This window comes from Amphichorda felina, assembly GCF_050947745.1.
Source record: "Amphichorda felina strain 45539 chromosome Unknown scaffold_6, whole genome shotgun sequence".
NCBI lineage: Eukaryota > Fungi > Ascomycota > Sordariomycetes > Hypocreales > Bionectriaceae > Amphichorda > Amphichorda felina.
In genome coordinates this window covers 1699558-1715961 of record NW_028145044.1, presented here as the reverse complement: position 1 = coordinate 1715961, position 16404 = coordinate 1699558, and the positions used below count along the sequence as shown (strand labels likewise).

General features: G+C 55.7%; 5 protein-coding genes across 5 annotated transcripts; 4 read left to right on the top strand and 1 right to left on the bottom strand.

Moving 5' to 3' along the window:
• Positions 1-3055: 3055 nt before the first annotated feature.
• Positions 3056-3805, top strand: ACO1O0_006392 (uncharacterized protein; the record flags this gene model as incomplete). The annotated part of the gene is made up of 2 exons (XM_083195785.1): positions 3056-3061; positions 3122-3805. The coding sequence occupies 2 exons, from the start codon at positions 3056-3058 to the stop codon at positions 3803-3805; spliced, it is 690 nt and encodes a 229-aa protein (XP_083048801.1).
• Positions 3806-4002: 197 nt separating this feature from the next.
• Positions 4003-4732, bottom strand: ACO1O0_006391 (uncharacterized protein; the record flags this gene model as incomplete). The annotated part of the gene is made up of 2 exons (XM_083195784.1): positions 4003-4462; positions 4584-4732. 2 exons carry the CDS (start codon positions 4730-4732, stop codon positions 4003-4005), a joined length of 609 nt encoding a protein of 202 aa, XP_083048800.1.
• Positions 4733-5122: 390 nt separating this feature from the next.
• On the top strand, positions 5123-6094 carry ACO1O0_006390 (scaffold protein Nfu/NifU N terminal-domain-containing protein; the record flags this gene model as incomplete). The annotated part of the gene is made up of 2 exons (XM_083195783.1): positions 5123-5914; positions 5975-6094. 2 exons carry the CDS (start codon positions 5123-5125, stop codon positions 6092-6094), a joined length of 912 nt encoding a protein of 303 aa, XP_083048799.1.
• Positions 6095-11387: 5293 nt separating this feature from the next.
• ACO1O0_006389 (PSP1 family protein) lies at positions 11388-14158 on the top strand (the record flags this gene model as incomplete). Its single annotated transcript, XM_083195782.1, has 3 exons — positions 11388-12774; positions 12831-13494; positions 13546-14158. 3 exons carry the CDS (start codon positions 11388-11390, stop codon positions 14156-14158), a joined length of 2664 nt encoding a protein of 887 aa, XP_083048798.1.
• Positions 14159-14839: 681 nt separating this feature from the next.
• On the top strand, positions 14840-16129 carry ACO1O0_006388 (uncharacterized protein; the record flags this gene model as incomplete). The annotated part of the gene is made up of 4 exons (XM_083195781.1): positions 14840-14893; positions 15268-15389; positions 15456-15581; positions 15640-16129. 4 exons carry the CDS (start codon positions 14840-14842, stop codon positions 16127-16129), a joined length of 792 nt encoding a protein of 263 aa, XP_083048797.1.
• Positions 16130-16404: the final 275 nt, after the last annotated feature.

Sequence of the window (16404 nt, the reverse complement as noted above, 5' to 3'; positions counted from 1 at the left end):
TGCTGCTGGCTGCTGGTTTGCTGGGACCTGTTTGGGTCCAGTGGAGCGAGGAGCCGGATGCAATCGCACACCTTCACGAATCGCCAGGCGTCAAACTAGTCATGCAACTTGAAGTTGCAGGGCCACGTTTTGTCGCACTTTGGCTCCCTGGAGCCACGGACCCAGGCTCCAGCTTCAGCCTCGATGTGACGATGGGAGTCCAAGGGTCTAGGTAGGGCGAGGGGGCATCTTGGCTCTCAACATATTACTCCGTAGAAGCATTTTCTTGACTTCTAGGCTACATACAGACAGCGTCTGTACCACGGCTACTACTACTACTCGTGCTACTGCTGCATAAAAGTAGCTGCTTCGATATCTCAACACGGGGAACACTGATCTTGTTCTTGCTCAGCTTATCGCCAGGCGACATGCGGGGTGACGGTTCGTCGAGGTTACCTTTCATAAGTACTCGTACTACTACTACCTATTACTACATCAGTAATACGAAATACTAGTACTGTCAACACCAGTTCGATAATCGCTGGGCTACCAGCCTCATTAGGCTAAGGCGATAGCACCATCTCGCTATCTCGTCACGACTGTGCAACACCGCTTACTACTTTAGCAGCCAAGAGCATGTGGCATGGGATTGTTGGACACAACAGGCAGTTGCCAGATGAGGCAGATGCCCGTACCTACTTTCCTAGTACTGAATGGACGGAGTATGTGCGTCGCCTTCTTGTACACCGCCGGGACTGTGGAGCCTCGGCCAAGCTAGCTTCCATTGTTGCTTGATGCGATGCAATGCGTCGTCGATGGACTCCAACTCACCTGCCCGGTGTCGGTAACAACAGGCGAGACATTTTATGTACTCCTAGCATATGTGCGATGGACCGCCAGCCAACAGATTTCCAAGCTTGGGCGCCACGTTGGCACATCGACTCATCGATTGATAAGTTCGCACCTCGCCGTAATGCGCTACGGCGGCAGGGGCCGCTTGCTGCTCCAGCCCTACTCCTCAATGGCCATCATGAACTTGCCCAGGCCGATATGAGTCGCCATCAGGCACAGAGACATAGGTTCTGTTCTGGGGGAAAATTAGGAATTCGGAGTGGTCCGCTGCGGCATCAAGATGCGGCGGCTGTCCCACGGCATCGGCCCGGATGGTGAGACCTGTGAATCATTAATTCCTCGTCGTCGCTTCTCGGGTGCCCCGCAGATCCGAGTCTACCCCCGGGGGATCGGCCGCCAGCCGTTGAACCCAACTCCCAAAACCCCTAGGTGCTAGCCAAGATCTAGTTAGTGGTGGATATTGGCGGGCTTGGCGGGCTTGGGACGCTTATTCCAGTCAACACTGTCTGCAAATTCGAGTCAAGATAGTATCCCTGTGCTCTGACACAAATTGATGTAGGTTCATGTATCCATGGTTTATATTCACATGTGACGCTGATGCTTTGCGGTCTGTTTGCTGGTTCAGCACTGGCCTCAGGTACGAGAAAGGTCCCTTCTGGATGGCGGATGCTGCATGGTACTCCTCTAAGCCAAGACATTAAGGACTCAGTCCAGGCCACCAAGTCATGCCCATGGCGCCCTCCCTCGCAGCATGCCACTTCGCAGAAACTCGATGGCGCAGTACGTACGGAGCCTATAATAATTCGATCAACGGAAAGATCGTCCTTGCGTGTCTGACTGCATTTTGCCCTCGGCAGTGGGCGATGCACAATGGCGCAACAGACGGCACTTCGCAGCACTACAGAAACAGACAGCTGCCCAAAGCTGTTCGACTCCGGGGCTCCACGTTCCATATGCTGCAATGCTGGGTCCCGGGGCAAACCACCATCTGTAAGAGGTGCCAATGAAGGCTCTTTTGGACGCGCCCACCCGAAGTACCTATCGTACCAGCATGCCGCGGCAGCAGTACCTACCACGCCATATGTGCACAAGCGTGTTTAACACCCGCCCTCCCGGATCTGGTGGTACCTTGCGGTGCCTCCCAGACATCACCGGCAGCACATGTACCTCCTCGCCAAAGTATACGAGCCAGCCTCAGTCTGGCCGCTCTCACTCCTCGGTGAAAGGCCTCCGTCATCGGCTTTGCTTGCTATTCTGTAGATGTGGAAGCCGAACCTTCACCAATGCCCACTGAAGTGGTGTGTTCCAGTGGACCCACACTAACAGCTTCTAGCGTCGTTGCCCGGCCCGTCGCCTGCTGGCCCAGATGGTCGACGTCGCAGTGGTAGGTGCTCCTAGTCTCTTGGTGCTGCACTCTGCAGGGTTAATTTGATCCCGTGAGAGCTCCCCGACCGCTCGAACTTGTACTCGTAGTCTCCAAGCATCTTTCTTTGTGCCAGGTTGCCCCAACTCGCCGTTTCTTCTTCGTCTGGTTCATCGTGCCCACCATCGCCATTCTGCGCTGCTCTTTGTGGCTCTTCCCTCCTCCCACCGCTTGTAGGCAGGCCCTCGCAGATGATCTAGGTAAAGGGGGTCCTGCCGCGGTACTTCTCTCACGTAAAACTTCACCTGGGGCAGGCACGACCGGGAAGGCGACCCCAACGTGCAGGGATCCTCATTCAAATTCTCGCCAGCCTTTTCGGAGGTTTCTGATTTCTACCAACGCTCCTCCACCGTATTCACCTGGCCAGCTTTGCTGTCGTCCTATTCCTATTCCACATCCGTGCATACATCGCCTACTGCTCGCCGACTATTTGGCACAACCCAGGCAGTTGAAGAGACCATGGCCGACACCATGAGCCTTCCTCACGAGAGGAGAGCAACCAGGCCGGCACCCTTACCAGCACGACGGCCCGGCCCGATACCCGTGAAGCCACGGTCAAAGCAGCCAACACCATTTGACCCAGAAGAACTGTCACGAAGGCTGTACATCGTTCTCGCTGAGAGGGAGGCATATACCGAACGGAGCAGTCGAGCGCGCGTAGAGGCAGAGAGACAAACGAGATCGCCGAATCTTGGACAGCCCTGCACGACTAGGACGTCTGGCCAGCCCATGGCCTCATCGCCAGGCCCTAGGGCCCCTCTTCCAGCAGGCACAAGACCTGAATACCAAGATAGGACTCAGATGTGGGTGAACTCGAGCAGCGGGGTGGGTGATGGTGCTGGGGCCAGCTACCGCCATGTTCCCCAGGTGGCCGCATCTCAATTCGAGCGTACGACGACGGTTGACAGCCCCGAGGCCAGAGTATTGGCTCATAAACTCTCCAGAGCGGCTATCAAATTCCACATGGATGGGCCAAATGGGGCCCAGAATCTATCGGCTCACGATGCAACCACTGCGCCGTGTGAAGTGACCAAGGCCATGAGAAAAGCGCAAGTCCAGAGGAGCAGGGAGTACGACCGCAACCAGTTCCAGCATCCTCCTATACTGCAAATGACAGCAGATGCCGACGAGAGGCCCTTCCGGCTTGCCCAACGACACACGTTTGAGACGCATTTCAGAACCAGGGCAGAGGACCACAGTGGTGATGACGCCATTAAGCGACTCAGCATCCTCCGTGCTAGAACGACTTCTGACCCCCCGGGGACGACTTTGCATCTGGAAAGACGAGATAGCCGTGACAATAATGGGGTGGGCAAGGTTGACTGGACGCAAAGCGACGACAAGAGGAAGGCGGATAATCCAGGACAGTCGCGCCTGATTAAATCTGAGTCGAAGTGGACCTTGAAAGGACGGCTTGGGAGCTCCCAGAAGAGCAAAGACTCGGGGAGCTCACCCTCTGATACTGCCGATTCAGTCGCTGAGGAATCCCTCAAGTCGCCCAAATCCTTGAAGTCACCGAAATCTGGCTTCTTTGCGCGCTTCAAGCGTTAGCCACGGATTCTGCGAGCCAGCAAGGAAGAACCCACTCTGTCCTAAGAAGCCCCAATAGAGCTTCCGCTAAACTCAGACATTCGTTGAGTACATATTCCATACAGGGCAATCACTTTTGAGCCCCACAGCGCTTGCGATATCATAGTGTCCTCGTCAGGCCTCTCGGAGACAGTCTCGCCGTGTAGGCTGATGATCTCTCATGAACCACTTTTGGAGCGAGCATCCTCAAGCAGATGCAGGACTAATTCTGAGTACTCTCTTATCGCCTCACCATCTTCTCCTTCAGCTTTTCTTGCTCTGCGGAGGGCCGCTTTGCCCCGCGCAATACCTTTGTCGCGGTTCCAACCATTATTCTGAGGCGGGAGATCCTTCATCAGAGACTTGGGAATCCTGGATGTCGCGTCGGGCGGTGCCTGAGTGGCCGCGTGAATCTCGAGGAGCTGATCGGGGAGCCGGGGATATTTCCTGAACAGCCACTGTAATTGTTCCGAATGCTCCAGGGTGCGGAAAGGGTGCTTAAGCCGCCGCCCTCTGGGATTCTGGGGTTCCTCGGTGGGAGGATTGACAGGAGGTGGGGGCTCGACCGTCGATTTGGGCGCTGGCTCAGGGTCGGGGGGATGGTTTTCGCGATGGACCTTGTTGCAAGCAACTGAGCAGCTATGATGATGTTAATGAATGATACCCATGGGCGCAGAAGATATCGAGACGGTGGACGTACTAGGGCAGATAGCAACGGGGGCACTTGTATTTTGATTCAGTATTTTCGCAGATGCCACACAATGTGACCTTCTTGACAGGCTTCACACCCTGCTCGGAATCATTCCCAACCGCCGCGTTGACCTCGTTCTGCGGTCCCTGTTGACCAGTATCATTATGACCTAGGGCATCATCTATCTCGAGCTTCGACGAAGTCTCAGACCTAGCCATGGTGCTGACCACCGATGGAATATCTGAGCGAGTAGTAGACGAGGGAAAATGAGACTAGAGGTTGAACTGCATCGAGGGCTATGTGCGGTGACACAAAGCGGATGGTTGGAGGATAGAAGGGGGGAGAGATCGTTATCTCGCGTCGCGTGGTCAGGTTTGACGAAGCCGCGGAAATAAAATTTCTGGGCTGGCGGGACTGGTAACCGCGCGTTGCATCATAGCTCCCCAATTACTAATACACTACGTAGATACATTAAAAAGTCTCGGCACAACGCGGCGAAGAAAAGTCGCCAGAAACAACGACTGTTTGCCGGACAAAACGTTTTCCCTCAATCCTAACATCATCCTATCATCGCCTACGGCCCCTAATACCCATTGACACAGCCCAATATGGCCTCCGCAAAGACGCCGAGAGCAGCAGCCCGTCTGCTGGCGACCGCATCGCGGCCGGCCCTCGAGTGCCACCTCCGAGCCGCACCGAGGTGGTCTCGCACGCTCAGCACGCAGACCAGGCTCCCATTCATGGCCTCTGGATCGCGGCCGCTCGCCCGACGAGTGCCACGGACGATCCCCGGGGTAGGCGGCACGGCCGCGGGGGCAGTCCGCACTATCTTCATCCAGACCGAGTCGACACCGAACCCGGACGCCCTCAAGTTCCTGCCCGGCCATCGGGTCGTACCCGAGGACGTCAACACGCCCTTCATCGAGTACCTGAACCCGCGGTCGACCATCTCGCCTCCGTACCCGTCGCCGCTGGCCTCGAAGCTGATGAACATTGATGGCATTAAGTCCGTCTTCTACGGCGCCGACTTTATTACGGTGACCAAGGCCGCCGACGCAAACTGGGCTCACGTCCGGCCCGAGATCTTTGCACTCATCACAGAGGCCGTCACGTCCGGCGAGACGATTGTCAATGTGGCGGAGCGTAAGGAGGGCGAGACCACGGCACCCGAGGAGGAGGACAGCCTAGCGTACAACGAGGATGACAGCGAGGTGGTCGGCATGATTAAGGAGCTGCTTGAGACACGTATCAGGCCGGCCATCCAGGAGGATGGAGGCGATATCGAATTCCGGGGTTTCGAGGACGGCATCGTGTCGCTGAAGCTACGTGGTGCCTGCCGCACATGCGACTCCAGCACTGTGACGCTCAAGAATGGCATTGAGAGCATGCTGATGCACTATGTAAGTTTTTACCCCCACAGATGTGGCCGGGAGGACACAATGCTGACTACTGTTGCGCAGATCGAAGAGGTTCAGGGAGTCCACCAGGTACTGGACGAGGAGGAGGAGGTCTCGTTAAAGGAGTTTGAGAAGTTCGAGGAGAAGCTCAAGCAGCAGAAGGGGGCTGCCCCGGCCAGCTAGGAGCTAGGCTCTGTAGAATATAGAATCAATGATACCCATGCATCTAGGAACGTATGCGCCCAGGTAGGCTGATCTCGACCCGCCATATGTCCCGTGACCTTGACTCTAAAGAGAGTTAACTGCATTTCTGAGACGAGAGTCGAAACTGGGGGTCAAACACCAACACGTCGGCTGTACCTGATCCGGGCAATGCCAAAGCTAAGCGGCGTACGATGGCCCCTTTCCCAGGAGGTTTGCATTTGGTTCGGCATCGCGCTAACGAAGCCATGGACGCGATGCTTTGGTGCCAGTGGGCGGCCCCGGCCAGCGTTGGCAGTGGCACGGCCACTGACACCGAAGTTGCTCAGATTTAACAACAGTGAGCGGCATATTGGGAGACACAAGTACAACTCCAATGCCCTTGATGCAGTCTGGGCAGGGTCCTGGTACGACGGGGCAAAGCTCTGCAGCCTTCCACGCAGTCTTACGGAGCTAGATTCCGTGAACCGCAACAGTACACTAGGTACCGGGACAACTTACATATGGAGACAGTTCTGAAGGAAATCCAACAAGTGCCCGTCGCCGTATTTGTGCTGTGGCTTATTACCAGAACAGATGGGGAGCATCTGATAGGTGGAGATGAGGGCGTCAATTGAGGAGGGGTTGATGCCCGTTTCGATGCGTGCCATTGCCAAGTCACGGCCCATGGACGCCGGCGTGGCCTCTCCGAGCGCTCCCTGCATGAGGAGAAAATCCGGGGTAGAGCGGCAGATGCAATTGGAACATGCGAGGTGTGCGCGAGGTAAGCGGTGAGGATGCGACGCACTAGCCTATCACCGGCTTGTGAGCAGGTCGAACTGTTGCGCAATGAGGTACATACATGTACAGTACTACGTGTAAGCATGCCATGCACCAAGCTGCCATCAAATGGCTTGGGCACTGACTGTGCCACTCAGCGGTCACCCCAGGGAAGAAGTGCTATCGTTGTCGCGTGATGACGTGCAGCGCCCGCCCCCCCGTTTTGGGGTTGCAGTTCAGATTGGACTCCACTTGCTGTCGAGATTCCCCCTCCTCCACGGGCACGAGGATGTGGCGTCTTGCCTCGAAGCGATGGGGGCGCTAGGAGAAATGACACCAGTGGATGGTGAGGGGCCCGTTGGAGGCACGTCGGGGATGTGGCTTGGGGCCTCGATGGCACGACGGTGTACGTGGTAAAGCGTGGCAGATTGAGACACAGGAAGACATGTGAGCTCAAGTGAGATGACATCCATTGGCTGATTTGGTTCCAGTCTTCCAGGACGCACGCGATTGCGGGGTGACGATCCCCCAGAAAAAGGCGCCCTGCAGCAATCAGGGAGCCAAGGTATCCGTACCTCGGGGAACCTTAAAAGGATGGATGGAATGCACTGGGAGGCATTGGGGGCTGGTAGCCCTCGGGATTTTCAAGTGCAGACCGAATCACTGCCTCGCGTAATACGCGCTGGCAGGCAAGCGCGCAGGCGCATCGGAGCCTGGTCACCGGTCGAGACGCAGTCGAGACTTTCCACTCAGGGCGTTGAGTCGCACCGGAGCGGTTCGTCTTTCTCGCGTCGCAGGAGGGTGCAGCTCCACCGGTTCGAGATCGGCGATTCTCTTCGCTCTTTTGGGTAACCCCATCGAACCGTCTCTGCGACCTCTCTGAGGGGCGTTGAAAGATGCCAGAAACGGGGAAGGAAGATACGAGCAGATGATTTGGGCTAGGAGGAACCTTGAGCGGAGCCTATCTCAATTGTCGCTGTGGCAGGATCCGCCACCTCGCCCATGACGTGACTTCTGTCTCTGTGGCCAAGCCCGGAAGACTCCAATCTTGCTGCCCCTGTGCCCTCCTGCTGCAGCCCGGCGAGGCGCATTGGCCTTCGCACATAGTTTGTAACACGAGGCGTGCTCAGGATGGTACCAGGTGGGCATCCAAGCAATCTCTCTAACATTGGAAGTCCCGGAGCCATTGTATTGAACGGCGTGCAAAGGAAAACAAAGGGAAAGCGGGAAAGGTACCAAGCATGCTCCGCGGTAAGCAGGCACTTAAACGCTTGCAGTCTGACGCTTTGGACACGGTCGAAGATGGAGACAAATGAATACAATAATACTCCAAGTCTTCTTACTTTCGGAAACCCTCTTCCTGACCACCGTACCTATCAGACGCCGTAGAGAGCCGTATCTTGGGATGACTGGCGCCAAAAGTAGGTTGGTGGCGACAGATGCCTCCTGGCTTGGATGCCTCGGGATTCGGGTGCACTACTGCTGGCCTGGAGATTACCGGCGGAACGATTCCATGAAACCACCGGTAAGACGTGTCCCAAGTTTTAACCAATTTTTCTTGGGCCTTTTCTTTCCGGGTTGCTGGTAGGTGCCTACCAGGACTGTACATACAGAGGACATGCGTCGGAGATGGCCATTCCACGGACCACCTTAGATTACGCTATCCGTGGAGCTGGCAGGGGTCTCCAGTGCTTCCAAGAGTCCAAAGCCAAGCAAAATGGACCAATCGCCCCAGACTCGAAGATGAACTTGACGGGAACCAGTCTAGCGGCGGTACTTCGCAGAATGGTTCCTCCCCGCGCGTCCCGCCGGCGTCCCCGCTGCAGGGCTGTGGAGGCCTGGAACAGGGCTGGTTGGGTTTGGAGGCCAGAAACACAAGGACTCAGGAGCCCTCTGACAGCAGTTGACTTGAGATGGCTTGTCTGATTTAAATTTGTCCTGGTTTGCGCAGGTTGTGCTGGCGTCAACGGGCCAATCAAGTGGCCTATGAGTGTCTTTCTGGCGTGTGAGATTGGCCCAAGGGGAACGGACTCGAGTTTACCTTTGGCCTCCGCTCGCCTCTTTCGCCTCTTTCGCCCCTGTAGCAGCCATTCTGTCATTTCTTTTCAAGTGTCTCCCAATTCCATCGTCACACTGAGCAGAGCTTGCGGCTGTTGCCATCCACTACTATCCACCATTTGTCGTTTCTGACAGTGAAGCTCACCTCAACACCATCTCGTCCGCCGTCATTGTGCCGTGTCGCCCGCCTCACTGCACGACACCACCCTAAACTCATTGCCTGTGGTGGTGGTTCTGGTCGTGTTCCTCTTCTCCTGCTCCCCACCCTAGCCGGGACAAGAGGACGCACAGCAAAAGCATATCAGAACCCCGTCGCCCACCGGGCACACGACACCCAAACAGCCACCGCTTGCTCCCACAGCTTCCCAGCACACCACCTCCCAACGACCCCGGCCACCTCACCCGGATCGTCAAGCACTACCGATAGGCACCCCAGAGCAAACAGCACCTCCTCACCATCGATTTTCTCGATTTTCTCGAGGACAAGACCGTTCCAGGACAAACACCCCAAGATTCGTAACGAGTATATACAGCGAGAAACTGACCGTACGCCCTTTTTAGAGGCTGTCCTCACCTGAAATCTGGGTGCGCAAAGTACCCTGAAAGAAATAAGAGACAAGACAGAACTAGGAGGAACCAGCGGCAACGCATCCATCTCATCTTGCAACGCTTGGCCCCCAACCCCGGTACCCCATACTTTTCCATTTTTCCTCATCGGCTGCTGCAGTGCAACTGTGCTGCACGCACAGCTTCAGCAGGAAGATCTGCTTGCACCCAACAACCAGGCTGTCCGCCGCATTTGACAGCCCACTGCTGGTAGTACCTGCCACCTGACGGCCAGACAGCCAGGCAGCCAGCCCGTGGAAGCAGCCAGACACCTCCAGCAGCTGCAGTCGCTGGGGTGCATATTGCAGTTGCAGTCGACTTGCAGCTTGCCTCGCCAACTCGCGTCGCAACACGGCGTCCAGAATCCAGGCGACCTGTTGCTCACAGGTGACAGGCTCACAGGCTCATAGGCCCAGCTCCACGAGTCCACCCACGGTAGCCTTTCTCCCCCGCTTTCCCGCCCGGCCACCTCATCCAGTCTTCCCCTTTTTTTTCCCAGGTTCCCACCAAAAACCCTCCCCATTGATCCTCCTCGCTCGCATTCCACTCTCGCCCCGCCACTGGCTGCGCTGTTGGTACTTGGTAGCATTGACAGGCGCCGCACGCGGAACCTCGACTGCACCGGTCTTCTTCGCCCTCTCTTCCATCCTCGCGTCTTCACTTCCGTCCAACTTCCTCTGTGGCTGCCTTTGTGCGCCAGTCTGCCAGCGCCGGTTTCTTTTTGACAATGGGCCTCGAGGGCGACAAATAGCATCCTCTTCCTCCCCATTGAGAGAGCGCCGCCTTCGCCACCCGCCGCCCACTACTACGGTAGCCTCGATCTTCGACTCCTCCCCCAGACTCGTCCTCTCAGCACCCTCACCACCCTCAGCGCCTCACCGCAAGGGACCACGGGTGCTTCACCTCACCTCACCGCGTCTCACCTCCTCTCCCGCAATACCGCTCTCGACAGCCTGCACATGCGTGTGCGCCTACGCTCTTCCTCCCTCTCCTTCGAATCTTTTCCTTTGGGCTCTGGGTTAGACGCGCTGGTTTAGACATCTTTATACGGTTCACCACTTTGCAAATCTTGTCGTCCCTTTTAATCGGGCAAATCGCCACGCAATCGGCCCATCAGTCCGCCGCCACACTCAGCCTCTTCAGCTTCTTCAGCCCCCGTCAACTCTCACGAGTTGCTCGACGATCAAGACTCACGTTCGCAATCTGGATTCTTCCTTATTTCGCCTAGCAGCTGTCCTCATTTCCGATCCCAAGTTTTCGCGTTACGACTTAGAGCCTCATACCCGCTGCTTTGACCTCATAGAAACTCGGATCTTCTTGGCTTGGTGAGTCTCGACTCCAGCCCTCCCCCCCAGGCTCTCTCATTCAATGCGCAAGTGGAGCTGCTCCGGCGACGTTCCATCAAACGATGCTCACGGGGTCTCCTGCACCGTCCCAGCAAACTAGCCGCCCTGACCACGGCCTGTTTCGGGTCTCGTCCATACACGCATCACTGTCGCTGGAGCTTGTCACGCATTCAAGAGCAACCACCCCTGCGTTTCCTGAGGCTCGCAGCGCTAACCATTCACAAGCGTTTCCAAGGTTTGCATTGACTTTTTACTCACACCTCATCATTGCCTTCGCTCATTCGCCCTCTCATTCATTGGCAAAACCGTCATCACGTGCCACCAATCTCACCTGATCTGGAAGCCTTACTGCCATCACTACCTCGCGAAACTCTCAGCGACGGTTCACTTCGCCTCGTCATTGATTCAACCCTTAATCTCCGTCACGCGGTCACGATATTGAGACTCACACGGAGACGCGTTGTTAATAAGTCGGTCAAGTTCCAGGAACGTCATCCGAATCCACAATGAGTTCTAGCTCTCTAAAAGCTGGGCCCGCCTCCAAGACGGGCCAGAACTCTCACAACGGCGCGGCACCGGGCGGCACGAACCATCTCTTGGAGAAGGTCAACGCTCGCACGTCAACACCGGATTCAGAGGCACTGGCCAGCTCCGACGACGAAGGTGAGCAGCGTCACGAATCATCCCAGCCACCCGCACAGCCCCAGAAACCCGTCCGACGGTCGTCGTGGCTCAACGACACATCTTCCTCTACCTTCGCACGCCCCCGCAAAGGCTCCATCGCAAGTGGCTCCATGTCTCCTACTGCGTCGCATCCAAGCACCCCTTCGGGCGAGACAGGTCCAGGTTCCTGGGGATCACACCCAGCACCATCAGCCATGGGACGAGCCCCTGGCCAACCATCTGCCTTTCCTTGGGGACCTGCGATCTGGAACACTGAGCGCAAGAATCCACCTTCGCATCTCAACGAGGTCACGCCGTCGTCGCCCACTTCGACCGTTCCGCCAGGCGCGATGAGCAACTCCATGTTCGGCCCAGACAGTTCATTGACCCAAACTTCCCCGAACACTCGTGATGGCTCCAACTCGCAGATACCTTTTGCCATCCCGCTACACCCCACTCCAAAGACGTACCGGTCCCAGTCCTACTCGGTGGGTCAGATGGAACCTGAAGCAGTTCCTACTAGCGGAATGAGCTCCTCCGCTGTCCTAGGCCGTTCTCGCCACCCCGCGCTCCAGCACCGACCATCACGCCCCAGCATGCTGAGTGAAATGGCCAACGATGGGTCTATGCTCGGAAAGGTGAAGGAGGTGGAGGATGACGAGGAGGAGGAGAGTGCCTCGGAATCGATGCAGGGATCCTTTCATCAGAGCGCCGAGTCCAAGACCATTGAGATGCTTACGCGGGAGAATGCCATGCTCCGCCAACAGCAACAATACAATCGGATCCGACCCCGCGCCGCAACTGGAGCCTCATACTTTAACAACGGCTACTCACTTCAAGAGTCGGTCCCTGAAGAGTCCGACTTCGCCATTGATGAGCTTGATGAGGTCAATGATGGCGGCGAGTCTTTTGCAAGGCGGGCAGCGAATCGACGAATGAGCGAGTACGGCGGAGGGGCGGCATTTCGCGCTCCCTTCAGCTCGGATGGTCGTAACAAGGTGGACGCCAACCTCAAGAGGGCATTGTGGTCTACCTCAGGATTCCCTGGACCTGACGCTTCCCAGAGCCGGCGACACTCCTTCGCCAACATGCCCACACGCCAAGGTTCTATCAGCTCGATCGCCGATTCAGTGTCGACTCTGGATGCGACAACTCCAGACGGTCAGCAACTCCAGGACTTTGTATCGGGATACCAGGACAACGCTGGCTTTGGTACTGGCCCTAACAACAGTAAGCTCTTCCTCCTATCATATCTGACCCTGGGTCTCCAGTTAACGCGAAGTTAGCAACCTACGTCCCAACAGGCACTCACATGGGTGCCAACCTGCCGTCTGCGTTTAGCAACCCCTATCAATCGCAATTTGGTGTCCAACCTCCATTTCCCAACCGAGCTCCGTCCCCTCACCGCAGCCTTTACAGCATGGCTCAACCGCGCCATAATCAGCTTCTCCATATTGTGCTCTTCAAATGCGCCAGGGCGGACGTGTTCTATATCCAGGAAGGTACTGGGCTCACAGTCAAGCCAGGCGATCTGGTAATAGTGGAAGCGGACCGTGGAACCGATCTGGGCACTGTGGCGAAGGACAATGTAGACTGGCAAATTGCCAAGGAGCTCAAGGAGCATTACGCCGAGGAGCACTACAAATGGCTCATGATGTACTCTCAAGGTGCCGCTGCAGCCCAGGAGGGATCAGGCTCAGGGCTCTTGGCCTCATCCAATGGTCTCCAGGGCAGCGCTGTGGGCGGCATGGGGCCACCAACTCAACACCACATCCAGGAGCCAAACGCTGGCGAACTCCGGCCCAAGCTTATCAAGCGCCTCGCGCAAAGCCACGAGGTTCATTCCTTGCGGGATAAAGAAGGCCAGGAGGCCAAGGCGAAGAGAGTTTGCATGCAGAAGGTCAAGGAGCATGGCCTCAACATGGAAATTCTCGACGCTGAATTCCAAATGTAAGCGAGTCCCATATGCTTGTCCAATCCGCCAACTAACATGGTGAATAGGGATTGGAAAAAACTAACTTTCTACTACTTTGCGGATGCGTACATCAACTTCAACTCCCTCGTCACCGACCTGTTCAAAATCTACAAGACTCGGATCTGGATGTCTGCCATCAACCCGGCGTCGTTCGCCAGCCCTACCCTTGGCATCCAACCCCCTAGCGGTGTTGGCCCAGGAGCTGTGGGAGTAGGCCGCTCCTCCGGAAACAACGACAGGCGCCAGAATCAGCAACACCAAGAGCAACAGCCTCCAGGCTTTGCTCATAGTGCTCAGGCTGGACGAGGTTTCCGACCTGGACCAAACCAGCCCTTCACAGGAGACAGGAATGCCGGCCCAGGCCAAAACTACAACGGAGTCAACTATAGTTTCGGCCAGGGAGGCGCCTTTGGAAACGCTCGTGCAAACGCTCCATATGGTCAAGCTTTATCACCGAACGCAGAAGGATTCTCTGGAGCCGGGTTCCAACAGATGGGTGATTTCCAGTCTATGCGGCACCGGTTCCCCCCGCCCCAATCTGTCCCCAGCCCGACTTCCCATACACAGGGAATGTCCCCAATCGCTCAGCAGAATGATTGGAGCGCTGCATTTCAAGGCCTCTCGCTTAATTCGCATTAGCCACGGCATGCTTTGCACTCTCATTTCGATCACCGTCTCATTTGCCGACCTAATCAGGTTCTGGCTATCTGATGGAGTATTTTGGAGTATGGGACATGAGACGGCCGCGGCAAAGAAAAAAAAAATTCATATTCTAGAACAACCTCGGATGGTTTTTCAACATCCTGCTACCCCGATCGGTACGTATTTGGGCGTCTTGGCACCTCTGCCGCCCATCTCTCGTTTCAAGCCAACATCTTGGCTGGCTTCGCTTTCTGTGGGCACCCACATGACCTCGGGCCTTGTCGTCGCTTGGTTCAGTTTATATCCAGTCTTACAACACGGTTTTTCTTTGTGTGTCATGTTTACTTGGTTTTCACATCTTTCACTCTTAACGACTAAAGAGAAGAATGGGGCGGCGGCTGGGGCACGAACTTTGCTTTCGCTTTATTGGCAGAAATCATAGACAGAGAGACCTGACTTTACGCATTTACGGATGTATCTAATGTGCAAACCAAAAGGGGCTTGCTTGGTTAGGGAACCGAGGTTGTGTTTGGCAAGACCTACTTGTGTTTGTTTTCTTTTCGACCTTGCATTACTACGGTACGGACTTAGGGTGATTTTAGGCAGTTAAAGAGGGATATTGCTGGAAAATTGACGAAGAGCTTATGATACTTCACAAATTACATATGCCCGTTGGCCATGCTGCCCATCCTAAGAGACTCATCGGAGCTCAAGAGGGTTACGAGCTCGGGCGTAAGGACCTACCGGTGAGGAAAGTGCGCAGAAATCCCGTTCCTGTCACTCCTGCCAAGTGGCCCGTCTCATTCCTTCCATCCCAATATGTTCCTTCCGCCTTTAGTTTCAGGACGGTCAGAGCGTAGATTTTCATCCATGAGCAAACCCCCCCCCCCCTCTCTTCCACATCACAGTACCGTCCTCCGTTTCCACGTCCAGGCCCCATCGTGTAGAAAGACATATGAGCATTTGTGGGTTATAAACTTGCTGCCATCTTATCAATCACGGAAAACGGGATGGCACCGACAACAAGGAAACGGAAAGCTTCTGGCGGTACAGTTTCTCTTTAAAACATATTATGAAGCTAACATGCTAATCGGACACATGTAGAGACGAGCGATGCCGAGAAACCGGCGGCGGCTAAGACTGCCAAACCACCCGCGAAAAGACCAACAAGGGGGAAGGCAAAGAAAGATGACGAGGACGCGAGAGACGAAGGGCGCGCTAGCAGCAGGTTGGTATCTGCAGTGCATGTGGGAAGCCTGGAGTGGCCTTGTTAAGCTAACGGAAGCTGTCCCAGGGGCTTCTTTCAAGCGGCCAAGAGCTCAAAGAAGCGCAGAATCAACGTCAACGGCGCCAAGGGGGAGATCCAAGACGGCGTAGACGAGATTATGGGATTCATGGATGACGAACAGAAGAAGAAACAGTAAGCCGTCTCGCCACTTCGCCGTCACTCCATGGGGCACGAAGCTTACAGGCACCAGCCCCGTTGTCGACCTTGGAGATGCTCTACGTCAGCATGTTCCTCCAGAATGCGCCCCCGTCATGGCACCCGGGTACGCTGGCACCCCGAATAGCAGCGGTAGAGCCTTTCTCAACGAGAACTTCAAGAAGGCATCTCAAATCTTGGGACAACTAAAGGAAACGATAGAGCTCTACAAGGCACTCGCTTCATGTCGCGATAACGCTATCGCAAAACCAGACTGGATGCACTGGGAGCAGGACCAGAGAGACCTTAAAGACCTGAATCAATATGCCATGACGACTGCCGCCCGCACCATCAACCACCTCATCATCCCTAACCCAAAGTCTCCCGTGTCGGTGCTACCCAAGAGAGCAAGTACTGTGGAGAAGGTCGCCTGGGAGATTTTCGATAACGTCCGGCCGAAGAGAATGGACACTACTTGGGGCAGGATAGCGCAGGAACAGGTCAGGGCGTTCACTGGGATTCTGAGATCAATGCAGGAGGGCTGAATTCCTCATGTGATGAAAGCAGCGATCAGTGTCTCTGGGCGGTCGATATGCTACATCCGCGGCGTGCTATCCTGGGGGAAAATACTGGGAGTAATTAATCGATATGTTTGTTGCTGGCGAATGACACTCGAGGTCTTTCTTAAGCTTTACCATTGGCTTTTTGTGGAACTGATTCAAAGGGATTCGTTGAGGACGGTCGTTGGGCCAGCTACTCGGTCAACCAGCTTACTCATCATGGTCCCACCGCAGCATCGGGGAGGAGGGCTTGCTGGGAG